This window comes from Acipenser ruthenus, chromosome 22 (genome assembly GCF_902713425.1).
Source record: "Acipenser ruthenus chromosome 22, fAciRut3.2 maternal haplotype, whole genome shotgun sequence".
NCBI lineage: Eukaryota > Metazoa > Chordata > Actinopteri > Acipenseriformes > Acipenseridae > Acipenser > Acipenser ruthenus.
The window spans coordinates 22,588,591-22,609,319 of NC_081210.1; the positions used below are offsets into that span (position 1 = coordinate 22,588,591).

General features: G+C 38.4%; 3 protein-coding genes across 4 annotated transcripts in view; 1 reads left to right on the forward strand and 2 right to left on the reverse strand.

Annotated features, from left to right (window-relative positions):
• LOC117431558 (alpha-1,3-mannosyl-glycoprotein 4-beta-N-acetylglucosaminyltransferase B) overlaps positions 1 to 4,061 on the reverse strand; it is a 57,131-nt gene extending 53,070 nt beyond the window's left edge. The window contains exon 1 of the mRNA XM_058996160.1: positions 3,551 to 4,061. Within this exon, the coding sequence (XP_058852143.1) occupies positions 3,551 to 3,647 (97 nt within the window). The 5' untranslated portion in view covers positions 3,648 to 4,061. The remainder of the gene's footprint in view (positions 1 to 3,550) is intronic.
• A 4,078-nt stretch (positions 4,062 to 8,139) lies between these two features.
• Positions 8,140 to 14,255, forward strand: LOC117431815 (sequestosome-1-like). 2 transcript variants are annotated; one of them, XM_034053123.3, is made up of 8 exons: positions 8,140 to 8,588; positions 10,311 to 10,406; positions 11,178 to 11,437; positions 11,905 to 12,040; positions 12,259 to 12,336; positions 12,601 to 12,806; positions 12,987 to 13,173; positions 13,516 to 14,255. In XM_034053123.3, exons 1-8 carry the CDS (start codon positions 8,420 to 8,422, stop codon positions 13,677 to 13,679), a joined length of 1,296 nt encoding a protein of 431 aa, XP_033909014.3. In that variant the 5' UTR covers positions 8,140 to 8,419; the 3' UTR covers positions 13,680 to 14,255. The 2 variants fall into 2 exon arrangements, with proteins under 2 accessions (XP_033909014.3, XP_033909013.3); XM_034053122.3 differs by having other exon boundaries at positions 8,142 to 8,588; positions 12,256 to 12,336.
• A 1-nt stretch (position 14,256) lies between these two features.
• On the reverse strand, positions 14,257 to 20,625 carry LOC117431758 (MRN complex-interacting protein-like). The gene is made up of 7 exons (XM_058996161.1): positions 20,240 to 20,625; positions 19,010 to 19,069; positions 17,151 to 17,246; positions 16,856 to 16,925; positions 16,151 to 16,311; positions 15,282 to 15,387; positions 14,257 to 15,015 (listed from the first exon to the last, which is right to left on the reverse strand). The coding sequence occupies exons 3-7, from the start codon at positions 17,240 to 17,242 to the stop codon at positions 14,461 to 14,463; spliced, it is 984 nt and encodes a 327-aa protein (XP_058852144.1). The 5' UTR covers positions 17,243 to 17,246; positions 19,010 to 19,069; positions 20,240 to 20,625; the 3' UTR covers positions 14,257 to 14,460.
• Positions 20,626 to 20,729: the final 104 nt, after the last annotated feature.

Sequence of the window (20,729 nt, forward strand, 5' to 3'; positions counted from 1 at the left end):
GAACAGTGAAAGCTGATATATTTTATATTTTAGTGAAAGAGATTTAGCCAAGGAGCAGCTTGCTTCCTTCAGGAAGGATGTACATGGAGACACTATTGAGTTTAAATAAGAACCTGAGGCCCTGTCTTACTCTCTTGTAAGTTATTGCTATTAGAACATGTTTTTGAAAAGTGCTTAAGACTAGAAAGGTCCCCAGACAATATAATACACATTTACAATAACAGTAGGCCAATCAGAAAGCTAGCCAAGATAAATTAGTTCAATAATTTAAACTGTGTCTGTAAACACACACGGGAACGTACTATCTGTTATTTGGAGGTTTTGAAGCCCTTTTTGACCAAGGCTGCATCGGACAGCACCCTTACGAGACACTGGCCATCTATGCTGTAATCCATGTCTGAATTTATTCTGGGGTCCATTTCCAATGTCATGAGCCATACCTTGACTAAATCACGGCTCACTTTTATTAGTTCATCCCATTTTCATGGTTTCCTGACTCTCATTCTATAGGTCACCTGCAAGATAAAAACTACAGTGAATATCTGTATTTTTTAAATGAGATGCATGGAAAATCTCCATCTACTGCTCCAATGCTGAAAATGATACCGCACTACAAGCAAGTACATTATTACATGTATTCCTGCAGAAAAGTGGACAGATGGGACAATTGAACCCTAAACTAACTACTGACTCCAGAGAGCTGTGAGGCAAAGGCATTGGAGGGCCAGGACACAACTTTCACTTACATAGGAATACAATTTGTGAATTATTTCAAAGCACTGGCTGCAGCCACACACTCAGCAAAAGCACCTGGAAGGTAAAAATGTTGACAGACAGGCACGTTTTAAGATGGTTTTATGATTGTGCTGCTGTCCACTGCAGAACAACTTTAGACCATTGTGGACATTTAAATCATAATGAACTAACTCAGAAGATGAGATGAGAAGATGAAGAGAGACACCTTGCTAATGAACACTCAATTCAGGCGCTGCACTGCATCTGTTTCAAAGGCTAGTGGGTAAAGGGTCAAATGGTTGCACTGGAATTAATTCGAGCATACCATAAAAAGAAATCAAATATTTTTTTTAAAAAAATGTCAACTGGCAGAGCACTAGGAAAAGAAAATGGTTAAGCAAGGTTTTTAATTTAACTTGTTTCCTGTTTTTGGTTCTACAATGGTTATGTCGTTAATATTTGGGAACTCTATTTTGAAAGCATTGTGTTGTGGCTACCAGCCTCATTGTCATATAAAATATAAAAAAGCTGAAGCTATCTGGGAGGGTTTGAGACCAAACATGCTATTACTGGGTTGGATACCTTGACACAGACTGCTCTTTGCCTCCCCCTCGCTACACATTTCATGGCGTATCCAATTCCCTGACACTGCCTCGAGGTACATGCAGGCCTCACTTTACATTTCCTTAACAGACAATGGAAGTGCCCTAGCAGTTCTGAATATAGCCGATTCAGCTCCGATTTCCATGAGCTCCGGTTTGTCAGCCCCAGTCCCAGGACAATCACAGCGCAGTGAGAATCTGTCATCTATTGAGCTGTTTAACCAAAGGAAAGCCAATATGAGGCTGCCCACCTTCTGACCAAGGGAAGGACATTAACAGAAACATGAACTCAAATCTAATATCCACTTCTACAATACAAAAAGGATATTAAAAAAATAAAAAAGTACAGAAGTGCTGTAGTAAGAAGGGGGCAGGGGGACTGAGGGGACGATGGGACACAGTTGAAAACATTACATTGGATCACCAATACAAGACTGACTGGTGAGCGAAGGAAGTTTACCTCAAAACCTACAGTATAAAGAATGTTTTATTGATTGCTATAGTTTGGAATAAACACTATGTGCCTTTGCAAACAAAGAAGTATCCATTTTGTGCAATGAGACAAGCATTGTGGAACTACCTGGGCTTTAATGTACTGCAGGGTTAAATTCCAATAATATACTTTGCAAAACTAACAGCTGGATTTTGGTGAAATACCTAACTCAAAATTCTTCAGAACAATGAATAACTTCTCCACCTTTTCCTGCAGAATTCCAATACATCTGTGCAAGGTCGAAATCTTTTGACCTGTCTTTATAGAGCAGTCTGTCGGATTGGATAATTGAATTGCATGCTGGTGTAGATTCTGGAAAGGTTTAGAAAAGTGAGATATCTAAGATTCTATGCACCGCAGCGCCAGACAATACAGTAATAAGTCTGGTATATCCGACAAGCTGTCTTCTGCTGACCACCACCAAATAAAGAACGTTAAACAATTACTGTTCGTTTTCAGTTCAACTCTGTCTAGTCTTTTTCTGTAACAATACAGTTTGATTGTCTGATACTGTATCACCACTCTCAATTGATTTCTGAATGGTGACTAGTTAACTGCCACTATAAACGGCACTTCTAATACATTTAAATGATAGCTTATGTTCTGCGTCAAAGTGGCCCACAATTATGAAAGAAATTGTAAATGCATACTTTCTGAAAGAAAGACTCGGCTGCTGTGCAATTCCTTAGTCACTCAAAGAATATGTCTCTTAATCAAAATAGTTAATTCCGTTGCACAAACACCCGTTTTGTTTTAACGTGGTCCATGCCTTTGCAATTATGCATAGATTATTAAACTGGTAACGGCCTTTGTCCCCCTGCGTCTTTGTAAAATAGATTAATTGTTAACGAAATTGACTAGTTAGCAAAATAACTGCACAAAGCACAATATTTACTAAAAAAAAAAAAAAAAATGTAGACATTACTAGACTCTTTACTGGGTCTTTGGCTAAACGGCAGAAATGCACATGCCAGCATACTACAGAGATCTGTCAAGTGGTCGAAAAAGCTATTGGAAATTCCACAAGGGCCCACACATCTACTCGATGGAAATTGAATTGATTTGTATCAGGTTTATTTACCGAGAGCGTGATTGACAGCGGAACAACTAGAGCCCTCTGTTCTAAACACTATCCATGGCTATATAATTAATCATCTTGTTCGCTTTAGGTTACAATGATTCTTAATACAAGGGGTTACATTTCCTTTCTCTGGTTTTAAAAAGGAAAGTTAAATTACCCTTTAAATAACATAACAACGAAACAGCAATTAGCCTACCCATTAAAGCCTCAATCAAACAGTTACACACAATGCAGTTAAAGTGTTTCTACTGATCCACTGCGCTATACACTACAGGTACCATAATGGCAAAAAAGGGATGATATATCGAGTAGGCTTACCCAATAAAATAGCTTTAAGACCCAAATTGAGACGCACTAATACAGCACTTGTATTCCGGCTAATGTAACTGAAATTATATTAACACAAGATAATAAATTGATCAAGTCATAGTCATGCTGCATATGAAATACAATGACCAAGGTAAACTGTACAATAAAAGACACTCGAGACAAGTAGCCTATATAGATAACTCAACCACAAAGGAAACGTAAAACAACTGCTTTGAAAAACGCTGAAATAAATATGAATTATTATTAGTATTATAACATACCGCTCACACAAAACGCATTTGTAAATATTCCATCTTGAGAAACGTTTACCTTTCGGGTTGCTGAATGCAGTGTACCAGGAAATCGAGATGAAGCCGCAAAGACAGAACAAGAAGACAGTCAGGAAGGTGCCATTTCGGAGCCTCATCTCCGGATCCCGGGGACCATGTCCGAACCGAAAGCGGGGTAGCGGTTGCTCTGCTCGGTTGCTTTCCGCCAGGAGAGGGAGAATTCAGAAGGCGGTGTACTAGCAAGGATTATTTTTCCACTCTCAGATCATGCACACAGCACCGTGGGCGCAGGGAGATTGGGGAGGAGAGTTGAGAAGGTTTGTTTCACGTGGGCGGTGTGAGGAGGACCTTAAAGAGAAAATCTCCTTTTGTTAAAATACAGTTTCCTCTGCTGCGGAACGGATACAGATGGCATCATTATCTTCAGGGTACTGTCCTGTATTTTTTTATTTCCTGTCAATATTTGCACTTTAATTAGTTTTGTGTGCAGACGTTTTTACACTTGTGTGTAGGACATTATATCCAAATATTATTGTCGAAATTGTAATTAACCTCGAAATCTGATTCCTGTATCATGCAAAATGATGAGCAAATACAACAAGCGTATACAGGGTGCTCTTTTGGTTCAGTCTGTTGTCGCGCCTGTTAAACTAATGACCCAAATGTATCGAAGGAAGCTGGTCCGAAACAAGAGTGAACCTGGAATAAGAACGATGCTGCGAACCAAGTGCAGGGGTGCAACACATACTGGCAACCGAAGTCGAAATAAAAGAAAGTGTTTACTAGCCGGTTCTTAAATTAGAAGACCTGTCAACTCTCCCGTATTCACCGGGAGTCTCCCGTATTTTTTTAGCCTTCTACTGGACATCTCCCGGGACAGATTTTCTCCCGTATTTTGCTCAAAACTCTACTGTTAAACCCCCATATGTCAGCAAACCTTTAATGTCCACAAAAGTCATACATAGCAGGGTTTAGGACCCAGGGGAGGCCTGTGGCAGGCATGCGTGCAGTGCGCTGCAATAGGCCAACTAACATTTTAAGACCCGCATCCCCTACAGGTAAAGGTTTGGGCTGAAGTTCGAATCAATCAATCGATCAATCAATCAATCAATCTTTATTTTATATAGCGCCTTAGTGGCTCACCATCATAAAGCGCTTTACAAGATGCAGTAACAACAAGAACATCCATAATACTTTAAATACAGAGAAATGCATAATACATGATATACAGTAATAATAATAATAATAATAATAATAATAATAATAATAATAATAATAATAATAATAAAGCATAATACATTAAATACAGTGGAAAGTGCAGAATACATGATAGTAGCATAATAAATTAAATAGTAGCAGCAACACAGCAGCTAATAGCAGATATCAGAGAGAACAGGTGGGTCTTGAGAGTGGATTTAAAGCGAGCGACGGTGGGAGCACCACGCACCAAAGCTGGGAGAGAATTCCAGAGTCGGAGCCATGAAGCTAAACGAGCGTTCTCCAAGTGTGGTGCACTTTTGCTTGGGGATAACAAGCATGCCAGAGTCGGAGGACCTCAGCATGCAGCCAGGGATATATAATTAAAAAAATAAAAAATGATTCGCTTTTCTGAACTCAGCGGGCCCGAATAATAATCCACCATGGAACTGCGTAGTATTTTCATTTAATGTTAAGTGGTAGTGTATACTATTTGCCATTAAATTATAAAAAAAATAACAAAGCGTACATTGTACAAAGGGAAGATTTTGTGGCACATTGATTTATTTGTTAGAATGTGTTACAGGAATACCCAGCCAGCACACAAGGTTGCTGATAGGTTGTGGTTTGGTTATGTCAGATGTAAATTTGCAGCAACGTTTTCACATGGGATTCAGTGAAGTGTTTGGTGTAATTTCCAGGATGAAGCAGCACAAGATGATCAGGAAGTGTACAATTTACATTGTAGAAGCTGTCTGTGTACATTTAAGCTGTATAATTAAACAAATGGTTCCCATTGGCTAAAGTGAATGTGCATAATTCCTCAAAGAAAGGCTATGTCACATGGCAACAGTGATGTAAATGACTAGATCACGGTGACATGTTTTAATTCTGTGAGCAATAAAATATATAGCCTATAAAATTGGAACACACACACACACACACATTATATATAACAATGCTAAGCAGGGAAGGAAAGTATTTCTCTGTTAACATTTGTTTATAGGGGTTATAGCTAATGAAATAATTCCATATTCCTTACTTGTCATGCAGTTCCATACTCTATTTAGGTCTCACCTGTGCAGTTTTAAAGAAAATATATATTTTCATTTTCAAAATATATATCTGATACTAAAAGACGTTCATGTTAAAGTGATCTATTATTAGCCGAGTCAAAGTTACTTTAATTAGATAAAATCTTCTACATAATGAATCTAGAAAGATCAAACTATACACAGGACTAAACTAAGCTGTATTAGTAGGGAAACATCGCCACCTTGTGCAGTATTTGCACTGTTTTCTACTATTATAACAACCTTGACTTGCATAAAGAAGGAAAAACATTGAGTGAAATAGCTCACATCACTCAATTTTCAAGGTGTGGTATCCGAAGCATAATCAACAAGTACAGAGAAACGTCATCTGTAATTGACAAACCCAGGACTGGAAGACCCAAAAAGCTGTCTAACAATGATGAGCAATACTTGAAGATAATATCCTTAAGGAATAGAAAGAATATAAGCGTTGAATTGACAGCAGAACTTGCAGAAGGCACAGGTGTCCTTGTCCATCAAATCAACAGTACGAAGGTCACTCTTGAAATCAGGACTTAAAGGGTGTGTTGCAGTAAGAATACCTCTGTTAAGAAAGGGGAACAAGACTAAAGGGCTAAAATATGAACAAGAACACATGAATTGGACTATGGAACAATGGTCAAAGTTGCTTTGGACTGTTGATGGATGACCTAACAGAAACGTTTGTCATTGAATATGCTGGAGTATGTTAATCACTACTAGTAGTGGTTAGGTCTCTGGCCTCCTGACCAGAGGGTTGTGGGTTCAATCCCAGGTGGGGGACACTGCTGCTGTACTCTTGAGCAAGGTACTTTACCTAGATCGCTCCAGTAAAAACCCAACTGATAAATGGGTAATTGTATGTAAAAATAATGTGTAAAAAATAATGTAATTGTATGTAAAAATAATGTGATATCTTGTAACAATTTTAAGTCACCCTGGGTAAGAGCGTCTGCTAATAAATAAATAATAGTATTTCTATATTCTGCTATATATACTGTAAATCTACAAAACTCTTGGTCTTGTTTTTTTCTATTTTTTTTTTGGGGGGGGGGGGGGGTAGGGTTCAAATGTTCAAATGTATAAGTCCACTTACACTGTAGTCAGTGCTTACTATAATAAATAAACGTGGGGTCCTAATTTTTTCATACAGTTTAACAGAAGAGGGCAGGAGGAATGACGAATAAAAAATACATACTTGCCATTAATTCATTGTTTTACTTGTATAAAAATACAAACAAGTTAAAGTAAAAATAAAAAGTGGTTATAATATAAGACGTCCACAGGTTGGTTGCATTGTGTTACATCATGCAGCAGATTTGATAAAAAAAAAAAAAAACAACTAGTAGGCCTACTTGTTAGATATGTAGTTTCTAGAACCCTCCTGAATTTTCGTTAACGATTTGTCATCTTCTGTGTATGTAACCATTTATTACCTGTGAGCTAATGTCTGAATGTGATGTAGGGAAAAGGGCATAGTGACCATATGACGCATATGTATCAAAGTCATACAAGGGGGGATCAAGGGGGTGCTCCAAGGGACACATATGACGTATTTGTTTGATTTTCTTGACCAATTCCTGATAAAAGAAAAAATAGGCCTATGACACAGCAGTTACAATCACCCTTGCTGTTTTACAAAACAGGGCCATTTTGTCTTTAATATGCATCTCAACCTTTTCAACTTTTCTGCTTTAGATACTTTAGGACACCAGAGAAAAGTTAGATCTTCTAGATCCAAGTTTCAGTCGTCCCTTTAATTTGACATAAAAACAACAACAAAAGATGGCAATGCAATGTACTGTTACTCATGGCTAGCGTCAAAGAAAAACAAATACTAAATGTATGTATTTATGTATTGCAAAATAAATACATGGCTATGTTAATGTAAATGTGTATGTATTTATGTAATACTGTATTTATGTAACTTAATGTAATTAATGCATTACTAATTGTTCTCTGTACTTAATCATTATCTGCTATGTGAATATGTTACTGGATTGATTAAGATAGCAAACTTGTTCCGTCCTAGTTTAATGTTTATTTTATAAAAATGTGCAGCAGTGTGGAGTAGTGGTTAGGGCTCTGGACTCTTGACTAAAGGATCGTGGGTTTAATCCTCCAGTAAAAACCCAACTGTATAAATGGGTAATTGTATGTAAAAAATAATGTGATATCTTGTAACAATTGTCTGCTAATAAATTAATAGAACAGTGTCAGCTCCTATGAAGAGCATTAGAAAAATCTGCTTTGTCATTCATCGTCCATCCCAAATCCCCTTGCGGTACCCTTGTGTTTACAAATCTGCAAAAACGTAGTTTGCATCCAACAACAGATCGGCTTTTTTTTGGTACAGAAAGTGGAATCTCCCTTATGTAATAAACAAACAATTATTCCACTTTAATTTGTTTTTTGCTGAATAACACTGGAAGACATCTTGATTGGCCAGGATATATAAAAGGGAGGCGGACCCGAACACAACAAAACCAGAGCGTAAGCTGAGGACGAAACAAACGTCTCAGACTGCATTGAAAACAATACAGGCGAGTCCCGTGACAGCATAGAGAGAATTTCAAGCTGCGCAACAGCTTTTTGAACCGGGCTAGCTTAACCGAGCAGCGAAAGTAATACAAGTGACAATGTCGATGACTGTAAAGGCCTATCTCCTTGGTAAGGAAGATGCCCACAGGGAAATTCGCAGGTTTACCGTGGATCAAGGGGTTTCGAGCAGCTTCGAATACATGTCCAGAAAAGTGGCGGAGGTGTTCCAGTGTCTGAAGAGTGTGAACTTCAGTATGTACTACAAAGGTAAGTGTGGAGGAGGGGAACCAAAACTGGATTGACAATGCATAGAGCAGCTTTGAGGTCTATTTATGCAGTTTTGTAGATGGAAATTAGCGAAACAGATTAAATGTAAAATATTTACAGTAATATGAAATCTCCTAAATGGGTGTATTCTGTATTGCTGAATAGACCATAAATGTTCCAGAACCTTATTTAATTTGTACATTCCGTACGTTTTATAGAACATAATTATTGTGTCCACTGGAACAGCTTAACATGCCCTTACATGATCAATAGCACCTGTAAATTTCACTTTCCACCCCGCTGCCCGTGTAAGAAGAAAACCTGCGAATACTATGCGGTGGAAACTATATAGAATGACACAGTAGATTCCGGAACTGAAAACGTGTAGCCTGCTGTTTTGGTGACCACATAAGAGTTTGGGTTTGTGTAACAACGCACTGGGCGAATGAGAAAAGGGGGAGATTCTCTTTACGATATTTCCTTGTGTTTTATAGAAATAAAAAAATAACAAACTATAATTATGTATCAATTTGTGAAATATATAACGCAGTGGTTACGTTTTCATAAGTTGTTACAAAGTTTCCGTATAGCATCAAAGGCTTTGAATTTTAAACCGTTTTGTAAGCGAGTCACTGACTTGTTTTACGCTCTACTAACAGTGGGTAACATTTTGTTGAGAGAAAATGTGCTTTTCCACTTCTCGCCGATCAGTACCCTGTAAAAGCGTGCTGTTTTCATGTATTTCATTGTAAACAAGAAGTCATTTTATTTAGTTAAAAAAAAAAAAAAAAATTCACACTGCAATACCAATGCCCACTGCTTTTTGTACAAAATGCAATGTAAGGTACATGTTTATGAAAAACAAGTAGATTTAACGGAAGTTACACTATAACATACCTTTATAAAGTTTATTAGCTAAAAGGCTGGTCAACTAAGAGTTAACATGTGTTTTCTTACTGTACTGTAGGTGCCTTGTGCAAAACAAGTTCAGTCTTATTCATAATTTATGAAACCGGGTTTCAGTAGATATAAGTTAAACTTAAACAAATATTTTTTACAATTTTATCTTAATATAAATTACAGAAGGCATTTGGAGAGATTTCATCAGCTTTGATCAGTCTTTTATTGTCTGTACACATGCACACATATGCCAAAACATGTCTTACATTATGTAACACTATTACACTAGGTAGAAATGTATTTTATTATTATAATTTTTTTAATGGTTGTTTAAGTGCCAGTGCAAAGAAGTTTATATGAAGCAGTATGCAATGTACCTGTGCTGGCCCTGCGGGCACAAAGTGAATAAACTAAAGTATGTACTGTATCTCGGAGGATCTGCCAGCCCAGAGATCATGTTGTGTCCATGGTGGTGCCAACACAGATTATTTGCCTGGTTCCCAGCTAGAATGTGCATTTTTCAATGCAACAGTACTGGTCTTGTAATGTGATGCAAACTTGACAGACATAGATAACAAGAGACAGATTATTCTGAACTCAGATGACCTGCGTAGAAATGGATGAAACCTGATATGATTGAACACCTGTATGCAAAATCCTGTGACACTTAAGAAAAGAAGAATATGAAGCCATTTGAAATGTCAAAGGCTTGGTTTAATTTATTTTGTCTTGCTCGTTATGTACTGATTCAAGTGCAATCGCTGCAATACAAGGGGGCAAGTGGTGAGTTTTTGAAATTGAAATGCTTAATTTTTTTTGCAGATGAGGATGGAGACATGATCGCGTTCTCCTCCGACGATGAGCTGATGATGGGACTGTCCTGTGTGAAGGACGACACCTTCCGCATCTTTATTAAAGGTAGGCTCAGCCATTCTATGATCAAGTCTTCTAATATTATGCACAGTGAAGTGTAACATCCCAGATAAATGATCATCATATTAAAATACATGATTTACACAAGTAGCCATAACTTATAGTAAATATAGTATTGCTAGTAATATTCATCTATTTCATGAGAAAAGATGATGTACTACTGCCTGTACTTATCTGTGTCTCTCTGTCTCCTGAACTGTAAATGCTGAATGCAGGATGACTTGGTAAAAGAGTGATTAAACTACACTTCACACTATTGGTATACAAAAATATGTAAAATGGGTTTTAGTTCAGTAATTTAGAGACTGCCTAGAGCCAGATGTATTGTATAATGTATTCTAAACCACCTTGAAGAACATTACCTTGCTCCAGACATTTCCAACTCTCCGACATAATCTCTGTGCAGCTCAGTGTACAGCATCATTAATTTAATATATCAGGGATGGGGAACCCTGATCCTGGAGGGTCAGTGTCCCTCCTGGTGTTTGTTCCAACTGACCAATTTAAGCTTCTAATAAGCACTTAATTGGTCCAGTTAATTTTAGGGTACAGTTGGAACAAAAAACAGCAGGGACACTGGCCCTCTAGAACCAGGGTTGCCCATCCCTTCTAATTATTTTATATATATGTGTGTAATATATATATATATATATATATATATAAATATATATAAACAAGAGAGAGATCTCTTAAAATCTTTTGCAGATTTTCTATTCCGTTTCAATCAACCTGACAGTCCATGATTTTCTTTCCTAGAGAAGAAAGAGAATAAGCATGAGTTTCAACCCGGTGCAGCACAGGGCACGGATAGGTCCTGCCCTTTTCCACCTAAGCCCTACCCTAACATGGTGCACCCCATGGTGACATGCGATGGCTGCGAGGGTCCGGTCGTGGGCACACGCTTCAAGTGCACTGTCTGCCCAGACTATGACCTGTGTTCCCCCTGCCAGGCGAAGGGGCTTCATCGGGAGCATCCTCTCCTCCCCATCTGGGCTCCCTTTCAGAACATGTCGGAGGTGAGGAGCGGCTCCACCACACATTAACACTGTGTCTGAGGGCTTTAGTTTGAAGGATCTGTCACAAGGTGAACTGCTCAAGAGCAAGAAGTCAGTTTAGCCTAGAAACTGCAACCGGCTTGAGACTTGCATACTGCATCTGCATAAGCGGATACAATACAATAGAGGGATGATTAGTAAGGCTGTACAATGAATCCATTTTACAATTAATTTACATTTAATTTTAACATAAAACGTGTTGACTAAATTCAACAAAAGAACCTCATAACAGTATTTTTTAGTTTAATAAAGTATAATGCCGGATAGGATTGGTATTTTTGTTACACATTTAATTTGTTTGACGAAGTGTGTTTTGTGGACAAGTTCCTTAGAGTATAAATCTGTTGGATGTTTTGAATTTCTTAGTTTTAAAGCAGCTTATTTGGACTGTTTCCCCAGTGTTGACGTTGTTGTGTTCCTGCTTTCAGTGGCTCCCTAGAGGGAAGTGGATGCGCAAGATGAGACATGGCTTTCCCCACTGCATGTGGGCCGGAGCCCAGAACAGGCCCCACTGCAGCCAGCCTGGCCCACAGCCTGCTCAAGAGAACGCTACGGGAGAGCCAGGTGAGGCAACCCAGTTAAAACCTAACATTTATATTCCATGCAGGTTTGCTGGTACAGCTCTTCTTTTAGCAATTTGGCTCTTTCAGAGTAGCTTTCAGTTAACAGGATTTACACAGGTTAACAAGAGAGACTATTACTATCTCATAGACAGGCACTACTTTAATATTTAATGATTTGCTTACCTTGAGCCAATATTTTTCCCCCCCAATTTGTAGCAGGTGCTTCTGAAAACCAGGCCAGTGTGGATTTTCTGAGAAACATTGGAGAGGGCGTGGCAGCTTCGCTGAGCCAGCTGGGTAAATATCTTCCAGCAGTCTTGTCATATGACTTAATTTCACATAAACATCCTGTTCATTACAGTGGATAACTATCCAGGGGTGACATTCACCCAATATAAATCCGAACTATGTGACTGCTAATTCAAATTATTATTCTTGTTTTTGTACATTGTTTGCTTAGTAGTTGGTGCACATGTCTGTTAGCAAGTAGGTTACTGCATTGCATGCAAAGAATGTAGTCCGGTCTTCAAGCTCTGGTCTATGCTGTCATTTTTCCTGCAGGCATCGATGTTGACATTGATGTGGAGCATGGCGGGAAGAGGGAAAAAGTGACCCCGACCAAGCCTTCCTTTGATGGAACCCCTACTGCAGACAATGGAAAAACAGAAAAGGGTGGGGCGAGCAGCGCTGCAGAGCCCATGGACAGCGACTTGGCAGCAGACGGGCAGAGTGATGGAATACAAACAGACAACAATGGGGCCTCCAAGGTGCACCTTTTAAATCGACATTGATTCTATTGTAATAAAACCAAGATATAAAATTAAAGCACCCGATTCCGTTCTTCTACTATTGAAATGTTCTATCCGGCCAACCATAATTAAACAATGAAAGGCTGTGTTTCCAACACATTTGCATGAGCTGTAATCATTTTGCTGCTGTTTCTACAGGGGCAGAAAGAACCAGGCTGTGATGAGGAGTGGACCCACCTGTCCCCGAAGGAAGTAGACCCCTCGACCGGAGAGCTGCAGTCTCTCAGAATGGAAGAGTTAGACGAGGGGCCCAGCTCCCTAAACCCCTCCCTCCAGGGCGCCACCGGGCTGAGAGAGGCTGCTCTTTACCCACACCTGCCACAAAGTAAGCATTCATTATTATCCATCAATCAAGTAAATGAAATCAAATGGTGATAACGTTGTATAAAGGATTTAAATCAGGATGTCTGAAAAGATATTTATAATATTGTACAAATAATTGTTTAGCAAAATAATAAAGGCAAGGTACATAGTCCAAGGTATTAGACCATCGGGTGAACATCTATGTATCTAACATTACATTGAAAGACTGCAGAACTACACTTTTGATGCTAAGGCTATCCTTCTATATCTACATTGTAGTTTAATTTGCTCACACAGTAAAGTGAGCTGTATTGATATACTTTGTTAGGGTGTGGTTTGACTGTGCTGTATTGCCTGTTTTCAGACGCAGACCCACGCCTGGTCGAGTCTCTTGCTCAGATGCTGTCGATGGGATTCAGTGATGAAGGTGGCTGGCTGACTCGGCTCCTCCAAACCAAGGACTATGACATCGGGTCAGCACTGGACGCCGTCCATTACTCCAAAACCACTGCTCCGCCCCGCAAATAGAAATGAGCCTGTCTGCCCAGAGCTTCAGAGAAATAGTGTTTCCTGCATTCCACTGACCTGTAGCCACTTCAGCACACTACACTGGCAATACCAAGTTGCGTCATTACATTACTGACTGATTGATTGTGTTATACGGTTTTCATTTGCCACAGGAGGATGTCCCAGTAAATCACGAGCTCTGACAGGGACAAGTGGTTTATGTAAGGACATCCTCCTAAGGAGAATAAAAACTGTATAGCACAAACAGTCAGTATTCTTTTTATTCTACAAGTACTGACTTGAAAGCAGAGGGAAAGTTGGTCTATAATTTAAAGAAATACTGAAGGAATTATCAAAATGTCAATTAAAAATACATTTAACAAAATAGTAATGTCCTTCTAAACTGTGTAAAGCAAATGTCCGAAAGTTAAACATTGTTAGTTTTGTTTGCTGAAGTATGTTTTGGCTACTATTAAAATAAACTGGGCAAAGGTTATTACCCATTATAACTATATACATGGAAATTTCAATATAATACTCTGATCTTTATGTTTCTGTCCTATCTATCTGCAAATAAACAGTGCTTGAGAAGCAAAACTTTGTTTTGGATTAATTTATGAATTTGAATTGTTTAATTTATTTTATTTGAAGGCATACTTACGTGAACAGGAAATACCAAATACATATTTTTTAAATCAGAGTTTTGCTTAAACATTGTAGAAGAACAAACCATGCTGATGGTGCAGTAGAACAAACCACTGAACTTAGACAAGCTAAGCCATCGTCATCAGTAACTCAAAGGTTAAAAGGTCTCATCAAAGTCCTCATCTGTCTGGAACAGCAAGCAGAATGAAGGCTGCAAGGGATCAGCCGTAAGTGCTTGAGTAGAGACAATGGGTGAAACAAAGGAAGCTGTTGGCTGTGTGCAAGTTGGAGGAAACTCCTTAGCCAAACCACCTTCTGCAGTTAATTTAAACTTCTTCCTCTGCAAAGTTTTATCTACTAATGTCAAGGATCCTGTTCCCTCGAGCTGTGAAGGCATGTCTAGTGCACTGCAAAAAGCCAAGGGAGGGAAGGTTTGTGAATGCTGAAGATCTTTTTCTGATTGAGGGGCAAAGCCTGACTCATCTTCTCTTGTGGTAGAAGGAAGGAACCTTTCCCACTTGGAAGCTGTCATCCCAGTAGAGTTGTTTGTACAGTACTCTGGAATGGTTGAATCCTTAAGTCCCAGAGAGGTTTTCTTATTAGCAGTAGCTTTAGGAGGAGGCAATGGCTGACCCAAGATCATAGATTTATCAGCATTTTCTTTCGAAGATGTCAGATCTTTTTTATCCTGCGGTGAAGGTCTTCCCCAGTTCTGTGATATACAGGAAACAGGTTTACAACAAAACAAATATACATCATCCCTATAAAACACCACCATCGTGTTCATATTCTGAACATACATTAATACAAGTTTCTTCTGCTTTGAACATATTGATCATACAAATCAATATGGGTATTTGTGTAAAAGCATCTTACAGGTTCAGCATACATGTAGAAAATTAATCTTAAACTCTTAATCCCCCCTACCGCAACCGCAACTGCCCTTTACAAACATGTCTTCTCCCTTGTCCTTCTTACCTCCCATTGCCTGGCTTTCTTCCACCTGGTCCCGAACTCACAATGATCGGAGTTAACAGACTCTTCGAGGGATGGATTACAAGAGTTCCAGTCTTTTTCACGTTTCCTGACATTTTAAAAGGAATCACTATTAACTATCACTGTATCTGGACAAATGCCTTGTTTTAGATTCTTTGAGGGAGTAAAGGAAAAGCTGTTGGATTAGAATATGTATCTCAGACTAAAACAGAAATTTTGACTTTGTTGTCCCTTTCTACTTGAATGAAAAATGATGGTACAAAAGCTTAGTGAATCTATTTCAATTTATCTAAGTGTCTGTTGACCTATACAGACACTGATTAAAAATCAGACTCTTAAGCGCAGAAACATTAGATTGTGAATTAGCTGTCAGATTCCTGACCGCAAAAGGAAAAGGAAATGGCCCATCAGCTTAACAAGGTTATATTTTTTTAATGCACTGATGTTTACACAGTTCAATCAAGTTCACAAGCAATCAGCACAAATAAACAGTTACAAAACCTCTGAACGTTCATAAATGTACTCATGGCAAACTGCCAACAAGCTGGCACAGCTTGTTCAGGTGGAATTTGTTTTCTTGTGTTTATCCTGAAGGTTTAAACATTTAAAACTAATACAGGGACAAAGGGCTTTTTTTTTGTATTAGGTGCCATGGTCTATAAAATAAGTAGAGACAGTTAAATATCTTTTTAATAAGCTGGCATATTGGACACCTCATGGTAATGCTTTTTGTGTTGGTTCAGTAAATCTTGTAGGAAAGAAATAATAATAATAATAATAATAATAATAATAATAATAATAATAATAATAATAAATATTATTATTATTATAATAATAATAAAACCTTGTACCTCTGATTCCTCTTGATCACTCTCTTCTCTGTGTAAAAGTGATCCTTGTCTGTGTACACATTCTCCTCTTCATCCACCAATCCCTCTTCTACTGCTGGCTCTCCACGGCTATTCTCCAGGAACTTAGTCCAGCGGCTGAGCCCAGCTACAGCATCTGTAGCCTATAAGAACAGTTATATTAACAACACATTAGCAGCTTATTAAAATGCACTATGGCTGTAAAGTGTAAATTTAGAGCAAACAGTACAGACCCATGTCAGTATCTTATGTATATATTCAACTTTGTACAGTACAACCAGACCCTGATTCTTGTGCTGCAGAATGTCCTACCCATTTCATCACAACTGGATAAGCAGTTGTCAAGATGAAACTCTCCACCATATCCCCATCGGCACTGATGTGAATTCCACTGGGACATAACGATTACATTATAGGATATGAAACCACTCTATTTCTTTTTTTAAATTATACAAAAGTGATAGATCAAGTTGCATTCCCTGAACCTCACATATTGCATAATGCAACACCAAATACAAATAAAAACAAAGACTTCCACCGCCTCATCTGGGCTCCCAAAGGCCAAGAACAGGATACAGTGAGACCTGACATATTTATGAACAGAATGAATTACTTTAACACTGCAATAATATTTTTTGCCCCCCAAATGATTGTGAAAATAAACGAGCTGCAGTGGAGATGTCCTACCCGTTGACTGTTAATGCTCAAACAGTCATCTTGTGGTAGGATTTCCTCAGGAAACTCATCTTCTTGTCCACTTCATTTGGAAAAACATTTTAAAAAAATAAACAGTTTTTTTTTTTTACACTGTACAACAAAAAAAATAATTTCCACCAAACGATTTTATTAAAACAGAGTAGCGGTAATAGTTTTCAATTAAATAGTTTTTTTTTTCTTTATAAACTGTTATCAAAATAATGTAATGTAATTATTGGTCAACTTCCTTAACAATGTAAGTGATTAGTCGTCTTGACAGTTTTACCACGCGTTTATTTCAGCTGCCTGAGTCGCTTCTCCCTGCATCATATTCAGTTTCTGTACATGGCCCCGGCAGTCTGCGCCAGACCCGTCCATAAACCTGAATATAAAAAATATACGTTAATATTTCCATACAACGTTACTTTATTAACACGTGTACAGTATCATTATGCTCTAGATTGACTGCATGTCTCATAAGGACGTACATTTTCGCACACAGACGGTTCTGGAGTAGTGACAGAGACACTTATTGATTTCATTTGGTTTAATTTAATCTGAACTGAATGCTCCATAGAAGAACAGCTCACAAAACAGCCAGCTATACACAGCAATTGATAACACTATGTAACACAATTTTTGTTCCTGGGTAGTAAGTGTTATTTCCTAATTGCTTATGCCTCAAAAGTATAGAAAATGGCTATTATTCCCCACAAATTTTGCTTTTGTGACCAGGTCAGTGATATTTTGAAATTTACCTATTTCCAATGAGAAAACGGGCAAATTTGTGTCTTTTCGTTCACAAAGTCAGAAAAAAACAACATATGAATCCAAATTAACATGTATTTATACTAAAGTAATACAAAAATGACTACAAAAGATTTAGAAGTAAGTAGTTTTTTGAGATTTACGATTATACTGTAAATCACTTTCACGAATCAGACCCCAAATGTAGTCTCCCATCATGTTCTCGTTATACTGTCCTTGGTAGCGGCGTTCAAAGTCTAGTATATCCTGGTGGAAGCGCTCGCCTTGCTCCTCCGAGTACGCTCCCATGTTCTTGAATTTATCAAGATGAGCATCAGGGATATGGACTTTGAGGGACATCCTACAGCCCCTTGTGCCGTAGTTCTTCACCAGAGTCTCAACTAGCTCCACATAGTTTTCGGCCTTGTGATTGCCCAGGAAGCCCCGAACCACTGCGACAAAGCTGTTCCAAGCCGCTTTCTCCTTACTAGTGAGCTTTTTGGGGAATTCATTGCACTCCAGGATCTTCTTTATCTGTGGTCCGACGAAGACACCGGCTTTGACCTTTGCCTCAGACAGCTTAGGGAAGAAGTCTTGAAGGTACTTGAAGGCTGCCGACTCCTTATCTAGAGCTCTGACAAATTGTTTCATAAGGCCCAATTTGATGTGCAGTGGTGGCATCAGCACCTTCCGGGGGTCCACCAGTGGCTCCCACTTGACGTTGTTCCTCCCGACAGAGAACTCGGTCCAGTCCCGCCTGTGGTAGTGAGCCTTGGTGTCCCTGCTGTCCCAAAGGCAAAGATAGCAGGGAAACTTGGTAAAACCGCCTTGGAGACCCATCAGGAATGCCACTATTTTGAAGTCTCCTTTGACCTTGATGCCATCTCAGAAAAATGCTGATATGTATCCACTTAGGCAGCTGGAACTAAACTGAACTGGTGGGCTTAAGGCCCCTGTATTTATACTACTATTTATATTACTGGAAAGTTCTAGAAAGTTCTAGAAGTTACTCCAAGTTTACTCAGCACTGAATCTATCTGGAATGTTCTGGAAAATAGGTAAATTTCAAAATATCACTGTCCTGGTCACAAAAGCAAAGTTTGTGGGGAATAATAGCCATTTTCTATACTTTTGAGGCATAAGCAATTAGGAAATAACACTTACTACCCAGGAACAAAAAATAAAAAATAAAATTGTTACACAGTGTAATAACAGTTGTCCATTCTGGGAGGATACTACATACCACATTCTAAAAGGGTAACTTAATGATAATTACCGTAGTTTTGATAATGAAACACAGCCATGTGGATGGATACACACAGATACCCTGGGGTTAAAATGCAAATATTGCTATGTGATTATTATTATTATTATTATTATAATATTTTTTTTGCTTACCTTTATTATTGATTGCTTTTCCCCGCAAATTTTGCAGTTCCATTTCTTACACTTTTTCACCTGTTAAGAAATCCAACAATATGTGTCAATACAGTATTTGTTTTCTAAACAAGTGCCCGCATGATTCAGAATCAATTTATAATATTCATTCTGCATAATGTAGTCTCAGCCTAGCCGGTCTACAATACGTAAAGCATGTATTATTTTGAACGTCTGTCGTCAAGTGATTCTATATCTACATTAAACACAACTGCAATTTACCTGATGGACCTGGAAGGTTTTGTTCGAACTTTATCGACATCAAGAGAGACCGCTAGTTCTTTCTACATTAATAATGAAACACTGCCCCCCTCTGGCTCAGAGGGATTTAGTCATGTGCTGGTATTATCTGTCATTCTTGGATTCAGCCTTGGAGTTTAGTTCTCATGACATTCCTTACACTTTGACTACAATGGAAGAACAATTCAGTATTTTTTTTTTTAATAATTTAGTTTTTCTAGGGTGATTAGTTCTCTTATAAAAATATTTAATTAACGTGTTACAAGATCGAGGATTTACTCTGAACACACATACACACAAGGGATGTTTAATCAATAGTAGTATTTTATTAAGTACATACATTTTAAACAGAAATCAGAAAAGTAATGTTCTTCGTACAGAAACACAATTTAAAGCTCCCTTAATGCGCTAAACAGCTAGCAGGCTTGTGAAATATTGCTCACTCGCATACACACACAGCCTAAACTGAAATTATTATTATTTTTTATTTCTTAACCGACACCCTTATCCAGGGCGACTTACAATTGTTACAAGATATCACATTTATAGAGTTGGGTTTTTTACTGGAGCAATCAAGGTAAAGTACCTTGCTCAGGGTACAGCAGCAGTGTCCCCCACCTGGGATTAAACCCACAACCCTCCGGTCAAGAGTCCAGAGCCCTAACCACTACTCCACACTGCTGCCCATGGTGCAGACAATCTTAGAATATATCACATTAAGCTTACTAATGGTATATAGAGTACGGATATAGCAAGTTTACCTTTAAAATATATTCTTCATACAACAATATGAGGTAGATTACTTATAGTTACTTCATCAAATTTCCATAAAAGTTGTTTCATACGCAAGGTGTGCAAACTAAATAATTAATATTTCAATTCAATGTGAATGTGTTACAATTAATGAATGTAGTTCCATGAAAGGAAAATGCAACTGGAATTATACTCAACTGTTCCTTGAAGCTTAGACTTTTGGTTGGCTGGTTTGGAAACTCAATATGTTGAAGTGTCCAGTATAAAAGGCTCTCCTCTCAGCAATGTCTTCAATCCCCCAATATGATCAACAAACTGCAACAAAGTCTTCAATCCCAATAGGATCCACACACAGCTGCAACAAAGTCTTCAGTCCTCGGTATAGGATCCACAACAGTACCTGTCCGCTCTGTCCTCTTCGCTGAATCTTTAGCTACGCAGGTAGCAGGGCACAGTCTCTTTTGGATACTTTTAGGTGTACAGCAGACTCAGACTGGTTTGTCTGATAACAGTCTCTAAGTTTCATAGCTGTCCAGCCAGGCTTCAATCTCGTCGCATTTGGTCGTTGATTCACTTGCAGCTTGCTTGCTCTTCTTGGGTCCTGTTTTCAGGATCAGAGTTGCTGCTTCCTTTAACAGGGTGACAACACCTTGTTTAGCAATCGATATGGAGCGAAAAATGTTTAGTT

Bases quoted from the DNA above. Each gene is read 5' to 3' on its own strand.
- LOC117431815 (XM_034053122.3), top strand. From the start codon at position 8,420: ATGTCGATGACTGTAAAGGCCTATCTCCTTGGTAAGGAAGATGCCCAC. The intron at 12,041-12,255 runs GTGAGGCAACCC...CCCAATTTGTAG, and splicing joins GAACGCTACGGGAGAGCCAG to CAGGTGCTTCTGAAAACCAG. The intron at 12,337-12,600 runs GTAAATATCTTC...TTTTTCCTGCAG, and splicing joins AGCTTCGCTGAGCCAGCTGG to GCATCGATGTTGACATTGAT.
- LOC117431758 (XM_058996161.1), bottom strand. From the start codon at position 17,242: ATGGACGGGTCTGGCGCAGACTGCCGGGGCCATGTACAGAAACTGAAT. The intron at 16,926-17,150 runs GTAAAACTGTCA...TTCCAAATGAAG, and splicing joins GCAGCTGAAATAAACGCGTG to TGGACAAGAAGATGAGTTTC. The intron at 15,016-15,281 runs GTAAGAAGGACA...TGTATATCACAG, and splicing joins AGAAAGCCAGGCAATGGGAG to AACTGGGGAAGACCTTCACC.